Below are 14539 nucleotides of genomic sequence, written 5' to 3' on the forward strand. Positions count from 1 at the left end.
ATGAAACTCTGAGTTACAACAAAAAACAGCCCTATATACTTCCTTTTGTGTACCTCTTGCGTATTATATTTCATGAGAACACTTTACTATGACTTAAGCAGATGATTTCAGTAGCGGCATTGCAGCCTTTCCTTCTCTTGAAGCATCAACAAATTAGTGGGCGCTTTCGATTACATATTTGGGCATAATTCTCGAATAAACAGAATGAACCGAGATTGCGGCCATGTAAACGAACGACTACACGTAAAAACATAGAAGGGGATCAAGTGGGATCCCGTGCACCCTTGCGCGCACGTGGACCAAGCATGGCGTTATAATTATGTCGAGTGCATCAATTCCGGATTTAGCAATTCTGGTATTCTGCCCTCTCTTCAGAATTGACTGAACTCTGTTGGAATTGAACGCAATTTGTGTAATCGAACGGTGCATCCACCAGAAATAATTCTAGAATTGACCGGAATGTGTGTAATCGAACGCGTCCATTGATTGGTTGAATAGAGCTCGTAGCAAGGCAAGAGTAACCGCCGGTATATAACCAGCCATGAAATTGCCCTACTCACTGCTTGGGTTAGTCGCAGGATTATTCCAGTGACGTTTGAAGTGTCCACAGCGCTTGCCAATTTTTAACAGTTCAGTAACACACAATAGGGTCTGATGTCCACTTTTCTTCATTCCTCCCCCCCCCCCCACACACCCTTATAGGGCTGGCGGGGGCTTGAACGCATAATAAATTAATAATCGAGCAATTTTTACACAAAGGCACCAATTTCTTCGGACAAATGCCCTAACTCATAAGGGATATTTTGAAGACTCCAAATGCATCTCTCCGTATCATGTGAATGTAGTCGAGATTCCCTTACGAATCCATTTGCAGGAAAGTCAAGTCATCAGAGCCAGGTGTTGGCAGGCGCGCCATACCCTCGCGCGTCATACCCTCGCGCGTCGTGCACTAGGCCCAGACAGACGCACCCCCCCCCCCCTCGTCAAATTCCTGCACACGCCCCTGGGTAGCGCCTAGCTATGACCGTAAGCTGGGGTCAGAAACTTTGTATGTTATCGAGACGTGTGTGTAAGACTGTTGCGAGAGGTCAATCTAAATTACATGTGCAACGTGAAAAAGACCCTCTTTGAATACTGGGTAGAACGGGTGCCCGGGTACCTGCATGTGATCAGTTCGCTTCTGTGTACGTGTAAATGCGGCATCCACAGTAAATACTCATTATACTTTATAGTATACATTGTACTACTGTCCAGGTGAGTGAAGTAGAGACGCCGCGCTCAAGTGCACAGCAGTGTGTGGTACTTGGGTCGTGTAACCCTTGGCGCTATTAATATTGAGTAACAATTCGTGAGGTCGGATTTCTCTGGACAGGACTGTGATAGTATACTAGTAATAATGACCATCGATGCAGAAAGGTTGCGCTGAAAAACCACTGCATACGGTCCGAATTGAGTGAACCGTACGTCGCGGGGACTGAGCGGATTTGATGCGAGTCGATAATGTCACCCTTTGGGGAATAAAAGGAAATAGGAAATGGCGCTCTTTGGGCAGGGACTTGCACGGGATGTATGTGATACTAATGTCTTTTTTCCACATTTTCTCCGGATATATCGCTTGAAACGCATATCAGGGTCCTTGGGAGGCATTTTCACATGGTACAGTAGTCCGGGACGATGATCCTATCTGATTATGAGCTACCCCAAAAGTTAAATCAGGGCACCTGGGGCAAAAGCCAACACTCAATGACCTTAGCCGGTGGAACAGCCAACACTCAATGACCTTAGCAAGTCCCCATGCCTCTGCATGTGCTAACCCCATCACAAAATGGCCGCTTAGTGAATGAAGGATTTGAAACTCAAAAAAATAGAATCTGTGAAACTCAAAAAAATCGGTTCATATCCGGACATATTTGCTGCTGGGATAATAATGCTGGGCAACTGAAATTGCAAAGCTTGTGTTCAATTGCCTCCGACATAATTTTTGAAAATGCAAACTTAGAGGGCCAATAAAGACGGAATGACGGAATGCTGCTCCTCAAATGTGCATGATCAAGCTCTCTTTGTACAATATCCACATTGCTACAGAACCCACCTGCATGCTAGGGTGACAACACAGGAAGAAGGACAGCGGCACTTGGTACTGATAAACTACCAGCAGCAGCTGGAACACTGATGCTAACAAGAAACCGTCACCCACTTTTCTCTTCCCTGACGAACTTGGTGGTTTTTGGCTGATTTGAAGGACTACTTTACACTTCAGTTACCTGGTGGCTTGTTGGGAGATTGAAAGGACTGAGCCAGTAGCTCAGCCAGCTGTAGTTCACACTGATCATGTTCGCTTGGCGCCATGAATAGGATCATCTGTGCTGTGAGGTTGCTATTCAGTTGCCGGAGCTCATCAGGTACTTCGGGCGGGTAGGTGCAGAGACGACGCATTGCTGGGTGCCCAGTTCTGCTGGGGGTTTCCCCCGATGATGCTGCTCTGTGCTTAGCCGGCACAGGGGCTGTGTGGCTACGTTGCTCCGGCTGAGCATGGCCACGACGCACTGAGGATGATGCACCGGTAGATCCTAATCTATCAGTATGTAGCAGCAGAAGGTATACGAAAAGAGAGATTGGATCCAGTCCACATTGTATTCATGCATGCAAGGAGCAAAACGCCCAGCAACACCATTGATTTATTCAAACCTGGGCTGAACAGAAAAGCCATCCCAAACCACAAACAAAGAATTTTAGATTTTCTTCTCTGGTAGAATCATTGTTGAAATGTGTATTTTTCGTTGGCTGAGCGTAGCGAATGAAAATGAAAATGAAACGAGTGAACAAACTACTGTGATCTGTATGTTTCTGTTGTGTGTGTGGGTGTGTCTGCCAGCTAGCACGCAAAAATTAGCGTAGGCTATAAAAGTAATTATTCCAGGAGGGGATGGTGGTCGGGAATTTTACGGCTTGTTTTTCCTTCCTCAAGCAGAAACAACAGGAGTTCAGCCATCAGCACAATAATCAGAGTTCAGCAAGTGTTTTTATCCTCTTGGCTGTTGTTTCTGCATTTCTGCATGAGGAAGGAGAAAGAAGCCGTAAAATTCTACCGGAGAAAATCTAAATTAAAAAGAAGAAAATCTAAGTTAAAATTCTTGATTACTTTTATAGCCTACGCTGGCTGTACTTCACACCTGAAATGATTGGTCAACCGGCCTCAGCCAATCAGAGTTCAGCAAGTGTTTCCCGGCTCTTGGCTTGCTGATGGCTGTTGTTCCTGCACTTGCTCTGATTGGCCCATTATTTCAGGTGTGTAAGACGGGCTATAAAAGTAATCATTCCAGGAGGGGATGGTGGTCGGGGTTTGGGATGGCTAGACATTTTTAGATTTTCTTCTCCGTGAAATTTTAGTATTCTTCTCCGGTAGAATTTTCCGGCTTGTTTCTATCTAGCCATTAGCAAGTCTGTGGCTTGTTTCTATCTAGGCATTAGCAAGTCTGTGTGAGGAAAGGAAACCCATCGTCGTTACTGTATTGCCTTACTGCGACGTGTTACCAACACCGACTCGTGGAGTCCTGATCTGACCAATGATAATGCATGAATGCACGAATGTATCAATGCAGGAGTTGCGTGCTGACCGGCACTCACCTTTCAGTTCTTGATTCCGACGGCCTGACAGTTCCACCAGCACCCGATTTCTGCAAAGACACACAGAGGAGCGAGCACTATCAATATCTAAAGTCTTTTAGGACCAGCCTCTGGACAAACAAATTATGTATTTCTCACCGGCCTAGAGCAGCGGGATGGGTGAGAAATGATTTCTCATGCATCCCACTGCTATTGCAAATAAGGCATCCAATGTCCATTACTCTTTTCTTCAGCATCTGTATTTGTATTTGTGGATTCTCCACAGGCCTTAGCCTAAATCGAGGGAGTCTCCACATTTTGCTCAATACCAGGCAGAGAGCAGAGCAGTTTTGTCGGCTCGCCTGTCAGCTCGCTCATCTTCAGTCAGCTTTTGAGTCTCACCAGTGTCCCTGCCCTCCCGCCCTTCATGTCTGTGCATCTTGATCTTACCTATTCCGATTTTGCTATGATATGGTGCCCTGTTTCCGTGCTGCCATGTTGCCCTGTCATGTTGCCACTAAGGGTTTCACCCGGTTTTTCACTCATTACTATATCTGACAGTGGGGGAAAGTGCAGTGCCCGTACCGACACCTGTAACTACTGTGTGTGAGTTTAAAAGTCTGTTTGTCTGCCTGTCTGTGCCTAGGAGTGTCTGTGTGTATCATTCACTTGGGTGGAGATTGCACAAGTACCACAGCGAGTATGCCGGAAATCATGTACAGTCAACTTCGCGAATAACGACTGCGGATATAACGACAATTCGCGAATAACGACAGAATTTCCATGCCCAGAGCAAAGTTCCATCCAACTGTAATAATGAGACTTCGGGTATAACGACACTTCGCGAATAACGACACCTTTTTGATGCCCCGCCGAGTGTCGTTATGCGAAGTTGACTGTACACATTTTACGAGCACTGCCCTGCCTTGTCAACCCTACAGATACAACCCAACGTTACGATACTTCAACACACACACTGTGGTGTCTCTCTCTGTAGTACTAATGTTACTACTCTGCACTACTTCACTATCTATGTATTGCGCATGCGCACACGAGCTTCTTGTTCCTATTTTAGTCTGGTCTTCTTCCAAGGCTTTTTCCAATAACAATAATGACTTGATGATGTTTGATCAATGGTTGGTACATAACACACACACACCTTGACCTTGATACACACACACACACACACACACACACACACACGCGCACACGCACACACGCACACACACACACACACACACACACACACACCAAAGGATAGCTTGGTAAATAAGGCGGCTGCAGAAGACTCAGTGCTGCACAATCCATGTGAAATCATTCCATTCATGGTCCATAATACTTAGCAAAGTTGCCATTGAGCTGCACCTAACTGCCGCCGGACACAGTCAGTACAAATTGAAATAGAGCAAATTTAGTACAAATAGCACAGCACAGGGGTGTAGTAGCCGGTGCGGCCGGAACACTTTTTTTTACACAATGCCAAAAGTGCCCGGAATGCAGGATTTTGCACCCTAATTTCAACATTTTCACAAGGGACGCCCCCGACCCACCTCCAATGGCGTCAGCTGTGAAACCTGACCAGATTAGGAGAAGGTGTTTGGTACACAGCAGCAGTATGAAGTAGCCTCAAAAGGCGTCTTGCCCACTAGAGAAAAAGCAGCAGCCTCAGGGACGAGAAAGGTGCGACCCAGTCTGATATCTAGGACCCTGATGCAATGCAGCAGACATAACCTATTTGGTTACCAACATTACAATTCTATCTGGGTTTTGCTTCTCCATACATTTTGCCATGGCATACCTGTCCAAATTTCGTAAAACCTGTCCGAATTTCTAATTGCCTATCCTTGGTCTTTTCCGGCCTCAAATGAATGTGTGGCACGGAAGAATAATATCACGGGTCACACAATGCAGGATATGATGTGCTGTTGTTTTCAAGATATCTACAACAGTTACGTGGGGGACACCAATGTTGCGACTCAGACACAGCATTGCTACCAGACAGTGGAACTTACAAGTCACAATCAAGAGTACATAACCCATACCCCAAGAGCGTGCAACTTCCGGCTATGGGTCTGCATTTGCGATGGCAAAACTTGACCATACATGCATACACATACGGGTAGTTGAAAACTTGAATGCCGGAGAATTCCCGACTGATTTCAAGTGATTTGTACAACACAAAGGGCAAACATCTTACCGAACGAAACGGTCGACTTTGCTGCGACTGTGGCTGTGGCTGTGGCTGTGGCTGCTGAAACTCCCCAGAAGTGTGCCTGTCACCTGTCTGGTTGGTTGTTCTCACCACACCATGCACCTGGGGATGTCGATCACCTACTTCAAACGCCTGATCATCAACCAGTGCGTTAGCTCGGCTTCGAGAGGCTCCATCTTCCACCACCCTCCGTGTTGCTGGGTTCGGCTGACGCCCTGAGACAGCCCGCGTTGGTTCATATTCATGGCGAGTTGATGTAGGCTCTGGAGTGCCGTTCGTCGGTAGTGGCTGCTCTGCATGTGGGTGGTGTGGCTGTGAGGAGCGCTGCGACGGGACACCTCGGCCAACGGCTTGCAGGTCTTCAGGCCTACTTGTTGGCAGTTGCTGCGGTTGGGAATGATTTCGCTCTTGACCTTGGCCGGGGACCGACACGTACTGTGGCTGTGGCTGGCGTTGCCTCTGCTCCGGAGGGGGAAGTTGTCCTGGAGGAGGCCCATACCCTGCAGTTGCCTGCCCAGGGCCATACTGACCAGGCGCAGATGGGGGAATCGGATGCTCCTGTAACGTCGTGTACTGCTGTGGGCCACTCGGCGTGCGCGTGATGTGTCCGCTGACGTTATTCACCTGGTGGTCGTATCCGACGTTAGCTGCTGTCTGGTTAGCATGGGAGTATCTTGGATCTACCATTGCCGAGGTTGGGTTGCCCCGACTTGCCACATAGGTAGATGCCGCTGTAGCCGCAGCATTACCACTACCTTTTCTTGGACTGGGTTCCTGCTGACGCCCAGGAGCAGCGTTCTCCGTGCTCTCCAGATCATACCGTGCTGGTGGCAAGCCTCGCTGAGTCTCCACCTGCCCTGCTGCTGCTGGTGCTGCTGCTGTATAGTGGCCAGTAGGGTGGGATTGTGGAGGATATGGCTGATACTGAGTGGGTGCTTGTTGTTGCTGCTGCTGCTGCTGCTGCTGCTGAACATGCCCATGGTTATTCTGTCCTGGGTTGTAATCACTGGATGGTGACACACGTTGTACAAGGCCAGAGGAGGGATGTCTCGCCTGCAGCTGCTGGTCAGGCGTGGACGCTTGTCTGGATGGTGCAGCTGCCTGCTGTGCACTAGCTCTTCCAGAGCGCTGCTCGGAGCTATGCTGGCGGCTGGTGTTCTGCTGAGCAGGTTCTGCTTGCTGGTGACCTGAATATTGCCTGCTGGATACATGGCCACTGTAGTTTGATCGCCCGGCATCTCCAGCTTGCTGCTGCTGGTGCTGGTGCTGGTGGTGTGGTTGACTATCCCATGCTGCACTTCTCGAGTCACGTCGATCAAAGCCATACCCAGCTGATGACCCAGGCATGTGAGAGCTGGCGTGGTGGCCCGACAGCGGTGCACCATGCCCGGCATACGGATAATTCGCTCCAGTGCCAGTTGCCGTGACCTGTCCTGTTTCGACGACGTCGCGCTGAGGAGGCTGCCCCGCTTCACTAACGCCGAGAACTGCTGGCGAGGTGACAGGTCGCGGTGTGCTGCGTACCTTATCCTGAACGAAAATGCTTATAACGTTTTGCATACCCCCGGTGGCTGGCTGTGCTGTTTTGCCTGCGGTGGCGCTGGAGATGAGCGCTTCTCCAGCTTGATTACTACTGGATATGCCTGATCGTGATGGCATCATCTCGTTGACAGCCTGCAGTCGCCCAGAGTGAGGACCCGTCGTTCTGCCAGTACGTTCGCTACCACCCGCACCAGACGTGCTGCCCGTGCCAGCAGAGGCAGAATGGGAGCGTCCGTAGTGGGCCTGACTGGCAGAAGCAGGCGCTGTCGCTGCTGCCTGTTCGTATGGCATTGCTGCTGCTGTCGTTGTTGCTGCTGTTGTTCGCTCATCGTAGTGGGGAATGTCAGTGCTGTAGGCTCCGTTTCTATCATCAGCATAATGATGCTTTGTTGGCGGATACGCACGACCAAGCTGCAGCGAATGTCAGTAAAAAGCAAACCAGAAAAAGTCAAATGACACTGGAATACTCGTACATCGCCGGCAAATATGATACCACTCCTGTAAATATGATACAATGTACAACTCCTGCAAATATGAAACCACTCCTGCGATTTCTCTCATAAATGCACAAAGACATGTTATATATCTTGACTTTTTTATTATTCTTTTTCTCAACTCACCCCTCTACTGTGTTATCAGCCCTCTTAAGAGTTGTGTTAATCACTGTTGAGGCTTCCGATGGAACAATTTACATAAAAGAATACTACTACTACCAGCGCTTTGGCCGAGTGGTTGTGGGCTTGCCTGCGAATCACAAGGTCCCGAGTTCGAGACCCGCGCTGGGAGCAGGGAGCGTGTACTGTGCTAGCAAATGCGGTGATGCATGCGTGAACCCTTTACATGCAGTGAACTGCGCCGACACCCACGGTCAACTGGGTACTCACTACTCGGAGTGAGGGTAACATGAATGCAGCTAACGAGGTTAGCCCCCTTGTCGGGCATTGGTTGTGAGACTTACCACCTCACCCTCGCCGTTAGGCGCTGCATCCGCCACCCTGGTATCACAGGCATGGTGGTGGCCTGGCACATGCGAAACTTCCTAAGCTGGTTGTGTTTCTCAACGCAATTGTATAGCCGGTGGTAACGTGGACGTGCAAACTTTACTTTACTTACATGACTTACTAGTGTTACTACTTGTGCAACACCACTCTTGATGTGTTTTCTATCTGGTCAGCTCAGGTTTTACGCACTCCCGAGACGCACACAATCTCAGAATCAATAACAGTTACCAGCGATGAAACCCTGGCATTGGCTTAGAAATTGTACCATTGAAAGTATAATCATGGCAAGCTCCAGTATACTTGTTTTCTCAATTAATAATTGTTCACCTCGAACACACGACCACTGAAATATGAAGAAACAGAAGCAGGAGAGAGCAGAGGCAGCTAATGGTAGGAGCCTCATAAAACTGTTGGGTATGTCGCAGTTTCTACATGCATCAATGTTGTAGTGATGGAGCATAGGTAAGAGGTGGTTCTTCTTGCTTCTCAGTGCCGTGGATACAGAATCAATGGTGGACGACTGGGGAAAACCCACCCAGTTTGCTGCAAACAAATAATTGGACGGTTCACGTACCGGGCGGGTCAAGAACCACATTTCCGCTTCCGTGGGACGCCACCACCCCGTATCAGGCATCAGATGCGGCTCCTAAACGGTGTGTGTGTGTGTGTGGGGGGGGGGGGGGGGATAGATCAGATCCACCAACCAGAGGCCAAATGCCAAAATCCCATTTGCCACATCCATGTTTTCCTCGTGCCAGGCCACGAGTTCCCAATTCACTTGGGTCGCAGCAGGCTGGAAAACAATCCTTCCGTTTCCAAGCAGGACTTGAACCTGGTACCTCTCGTTTCTCAATCATGGTCTTAGACTAACCCACTGTGCCTGCCTGCTTTGCTGCAAGCATGATGAATACCATGCGTGTGGAGCGTGCAACTGCCTGGCCACCTTGCTTTATCATGACTATTCAAGAGAGGGCTATATTTTTTCATTGGCCCTCCGAGACAGGGGCACTATTCGAGACAGGGGTCTAATCGGGCGAGTCCAGTACATGGCAATAGCGCCGTCGCTTTCTAACACAGGGACGTCGGAAGGTATTTTAGGGTGATACGGTCAGCCACCTGAAGTACAACTTACTAGTGCGGTTGGGGTGGCTCCTCCGAAAATGCTTGAAATTTAGAGCCCAAATCAGTGCATTTCATTGATTCACGGGGTTACCTGGGACAAAGAGTGCTACGGTCAATAGGGCTTGAAGGTGATGACGTCAAAAACGGCCAGGGAGTAGTAAGTTGACATCAGATTTCTATTTTGGATCCACTAAGGTGTGACTTTGCTATTGCCTCAGTATGTGGGTGCATAGCAACCCACTCATGTCGTATGCAGGGGTGACTTTTACTTCGCCACCAGTTGTAACCCCCCCCCCCCCCCCCCCCCCAATAGCCAAATCAGTCAGTTTCACTGGTTACATCACCTTGCTGTGAGTAAGACGGCTTGAAATGTGCTTGGATCCATACAAAAACTGGATCCAAGAGGATCCAGTTTTTGAATTTTTGAAATTGTTGCTTTGCTGTGACGTAGCACTTCCAAGCCCTATACCGCACTCGTAGTGACCGTAGCATGTCCTATGACCCTGTAACTGCTCTTCGGAAACAGCCAGTACGCCGCACTCTCACAAAGAAAGTTGTCGGTGAAGAAAGTAGTAGTCGGAGGAGAATGCACAGCAGAGCAACTGCATACTTTCCTTGTACATGTTTGACTCCACTGTTTTTTATGGCATTGACTCAGTGCGTGATTTCCACTCACTCACCACTGCTTGAGCTTGCTGAAGCTCATGATCTCCCGCAGTGTTGCGCCTTCTCGGTTCCAAGTAGTTCTCCTGTTGTGCGCGGTCGGACATTCTGGGCTGAATCAGGTGGTAGCCATTCGGAGCGGAGTCCTTTCGGAAAGTTATCAAAAATCAGAACGTAAACAGCACGATTAGTCCTGGTGACGTTAGACAACACGCGTTAGTAATGCTGAGCAGCTCTCTGTCTAGTACTAGAATAAGAATAGGGGACTTCTGGGATTGTAAGTAGAAGCAAAGCTTGGCTGTACTACTGCCTGTACTGGCCATGTGCTCGCTAGCGTCCAGTTCGTCATGCACAACTGAGTGCGCCATCCATACATTTGACAGAAATAATTCGAAAACACAGACCGACAACAATCTAATACTGTAGTAATAGGAGACCAAAGTCAGGAGTTGGCCCGTGGCAGAAGGTTTCAACGTTTTCTGGCAATCGCGTGCATGCTGCTCTTACCCTTCTGTGGCTGTGCGGCGGACCCATTGCAGCGACCTTGTGTTGTGCGTATGACTGCTGATAATCAAGGCCATAGCCAGCCGTTTGTCCTTCTGATGGCCGCATTTGGCTGGCCATTCCCCACGCAGCGTGGAGCTAGACCTCTCCAATCTTCGGCGAGCCTACTTATAAAGTCAAGGTAGTAGTAGTAGGAATCGACAAGCGCGCTGCAGCCTTGGCAGGTTTAGCTGACTTTAGCTCTACAGCTAGCACGAACACTGCGGGTGACTCATCCTCCAAACAGTTTTCTCTGCTTGCTCTATCGATTCCAGTGAAGAGCCGTTGAGCTAGCTCGGGAGATCGACTGGCTGCATAGGTTTTTCGGTTTGGGTGAAAGAAACGCTGCGGACCATGGCGCTAGATCAGCGTGGAACAAAGAGTGCCCGAGTGCGTCAGGGTCTCAGGGACCTTGGAAAGGAGATTTTCGCCACCTTTCCCTTGGCTCCCAAAATAGGACATTACACCATTCAGTTACGTCACTGTTAGCGAGGGGTTGAATGCTTGGCATAATCATGATCGCAAGTAGTCATGCAGGCTTGCAGCTCAAAATCATTAATTTTTGGCATGAGGCCAAACTAAAGAAGGTGTGTGGTTCGACTCACCCGACCGACCGTACAATTTCAGCCCGACCGTAACTTTTTTTCGGCGGGCTGTCGTGTGACTGACGTACGTGGACTGAACATGTCCACGTCTACCAGTGGTCTACGTGCTGTGCGGCGTGAGTCTGCGGACGCAGGCGGCTCCTTTTGGACTTGACTTGTAGTTGTACTGCAGTGCAGTGCAGTGAGTGGTACGACTGCTGCCTTGTGCTGGTAGTATACTAGTAGAGTCTACTCGATACGCGTATACAGTGTATTTACATGTACTAAAAAATATATTAAAAAAAAAAATCCGCCCGCCCGCCCGTAAAAAAAATGTCCATGTTAGTCGAACCACACACCTTCTTTAGTTTGGCCTGATTAGATTATTATAATAATTATGGACATTTGACAAAATGCTCATCACTGTACTGTCTTCGTACAGTAGCTGTCTTTATCAATATGACAATACATGTAATAATGTGTATACATACTAGTGAGTAGTGACTACAATTATGTATAATAAGAATGGCATAACTCCTCTGACTGTACTAGCTGTAGCCTTGTCATGAATGATTTTAATTTCTACCCCCCACAGCCGCACAAAGTCCTTGGCTACACAAAAACGAAAATCTCTCCAAATCTTTCCAAATTAAACAAACTTCAATTCTTTTCCGAATTTTCGCCCAAGAATTAATTAGTATATCCCCGGATGAGAGCTTCTCTTCGACTTGCCCCTGCCTCCTGGAAGACACCATATGTTATTTTTTACTCTTGGGAGTCTTGCCATGCTGTCTTGGTATGCACACCCATGCACTAATAAATAATTATTTTTTGTAGTGCAACCACATACCGTACTACACTGTAGTACATGTCGCCTTTTAAAATACACCAATGCTACACTGGCACTGCACTGCCTAGTCTGTACTGTACAATACGTCATGTACAGTCTGTATCGGCTATTGAGTGACCGGATATAAGAATATATCGGCTACAGTGATATTGGTACGAAATATCAAAAGCAAAACGTATTTTATCCTGTACAAATATCACTATAACCAATATTATCGGATGTAATGATATATCGGATATTATGATGGCAACATAGAATCAAAACATGCATAGCACACTATATTATTATCGGCTATAGTGATAACTTTAAAATACATGTTGCAATAATATCAAAGGCCCTATTTTTTTACTTTCTTCACGTTGCTTATTTTGATAGTGACACATGTACATGTACAAAACAGAATTTTTTATGGAAATGCGGGCACTGTCAACTATGCAGCATGCTCATTTGTCAAAACGCCATGCTGGAAGTATTTCCTTGCCTTTCATGTGTCGCTCGAAAAAAATCGATCGTATCGCATATAGTGATGCATCGGTTATAGTGATAAAATCACGGAAATCAAAAGGGTACGCTATAGCCGATACAGACTGTACATGTACTAGTAGTAGTAGTAGGCTGTAGTCTGCAATATGCCAATACATGTAGCCGAATTACTGTACATGTACAATGTACATGTATGTTTGTAACACAGTGCTAGTAGTAGTAGTAGTAGTAGTAGTGAGTGTGCATAGCCAGTGTAGACATGTACATGTCATATAGCCTGTAGGGTCACAGCCTGTCCAGCTGCTGGGGTCAGGTGGCAAGCACTAACCACCACTTTACCCGGTTTACACTGTTCAACTACAAACAATACAATGACTATTGACAGTACATTGTACTAATAGCCTAGCTTATGACCTCTCTCCTGACAAAATGAGAACACGGTTTCTGCCTGATCAGGCACACAGTAGAGTGAAGAGCACTCGGTTAATGTGCAGTGCAGCAGCACGTGCTGTGCCCTTTAGAGGTTATGCCACGAATGTTGTCATGGTCCTGAGTCAGCAGAACCGCTTATTGTATTGTTTATTTACGGATTCTCCAGAGGTAAATGGATACCTACATGTATCATGGGAGTCTCACCAAACCAATACAATAATGAAAATAGAATTATGTAGAGAGTGGATAAAACTCAAAATCTGAGATTTTTTAAGTCATTATGGGTGATATGTATACAAGGGGAAGTGTGTGTTGCTACCTACATGGGAGCTCGCGGTTTTCCTGCCGACTTGAATTCTCACTTGACTGACTCCGTGACGACTGCCATCCAGAGCACACGAGAAGTCCATCGAACCGTCCACTCGGCAAACCTGCAAGAAAGCACCCTCCCTGCTCAATACACAGTGTTTCGGGGAATTCACCCCTCATCAGTTGAGCTTGAGTAGGCTGATGAAGATTGTGCCTGAAGAGCATCACTTTAATCTTATATAGTGCTCTCCAGGCACAAACATCACCGGGGATACAACTTACAGAGACGCTCCGTTTCCAGCGCGACAAACACCTCGTGAACACCAGATAGCAGCGCGAGTCAGTGTCGCTCATGGAGGTGCTGAACAAGCGCTGAGGACCGTTGGCCATTCACAATGTCGTTGCCTACAAACCATCTAATTCGCAAGCCCGCGCTGGGGACAACAATGTGAAGAAGAGGTCGCCGAAGTCGCACCAACCTCTTCTTCACATATGTATACAAGGCTTTAGAAATTTATTATTTACCTGCAAGTGTACCCAGTGTAGATATATCAGAAAGGGCTCAATGAATAATCCGATCTCGTGAATCAAGTCTGCGCCCTGCGCCAGTTCACATCTCAGTGTTCGCAGGTGTAGGGTTGCACGGCACCCTGCATGACAGTGACTCGCTTGATTGGATTTCATTGAGCAGCACCATACACGCACCACTACTAACTAGACTGTGTGGATTTCGGTTATGGAGTTCTGCAGGATCAGCCAGCATACGCACGGTGTAATCGAACAGGCTGCCCTTCTCCGCAATCCGCGCAACGGCCAGGGAAATCATGCAGGAAATTAATTTCAACTGGCCGGTGTGCTTCTGTCATGGCAAGAGTTCTCTACAGATGTGACACATGAAAGCACACACTGACTGAACAAGAGCAAGCATGTCACTATGGCATCACTGAATGCTGCACGCAGACACAGTACTTCAGTACAAGCTACAGGCTGTGCAGGGCGGCGTTTTCTACGTGTACCCGCTTGGTCCAGGTCATTTTCTTCAGGCAGCACGGGTAATATTACCTTTCCAACAAGTCCAACATTATCAAATTGGTCAGACACTGAGACAGAGCTAAATATGGCAGGAAATCGAAAATGAAGGCATACGCTGACATGTACACGCGTATGCCAAATACCTGATCGGGTATTTGAC

The 14539-nt window shown here is 47.7% G+C and overlaps 1 protein-coding gene across 2 annotated transcripts; it reads right to left on the reverse strand.

Moving 5' to 3' along the window:
- Window positions 1-1833: 1833 nt before the first annotated feature.
- On the reverse strand, window positions 1834-11072 carry LOC135814140 (uncharacterized). Of its 2 annotated transcripts, none has more exons than XM_065327208.1 (5): window positions 10654-11072; window positions 10164-10292; window positions 5804-7771; window positions 3628-3677; window positions 1834-2575 (listed from the first exon to the last, which is right to left on the reverse strand). In XM_065327208.1, the coding sequence occupies exons 1-5, from the start codon at window positions 10768-10770 to the stop codon at window positions 2257-2259; spliced, it is 2583 nt and encodes an 860-aa protein (XP_065183280.1). In that variant the 5' UTR covers window positions 10771-11072; the 3' UTR covers window positions 1834-2256. The 2 variants fall into 2 exon arrangements, with proteins under 2 accessions (XP_065183280.1, XP_065183279.1); XM_065327207.1 differs by having other exon boundaries at window positions 5804-7774; window positions 10161-10292.
- Between the last annotated feature and the right edge of the window lie 3467 nt (window positions 11073-14539).

The sequence above is a fragment of the Sycon ciliatum genome, chromosome 4 (assembly GCF_964019385.1).
Source record: "Sycon ciliatum chromosome 4, ocSycCili1.1, whole genome shotgun sequence".
Classification (NCBI taxonomy): Eukaryota; Metazoa; Porifera; class Calcarea; order Leucosolenida; family Sycettidae; genus Sycon; species Sycon ciliatum.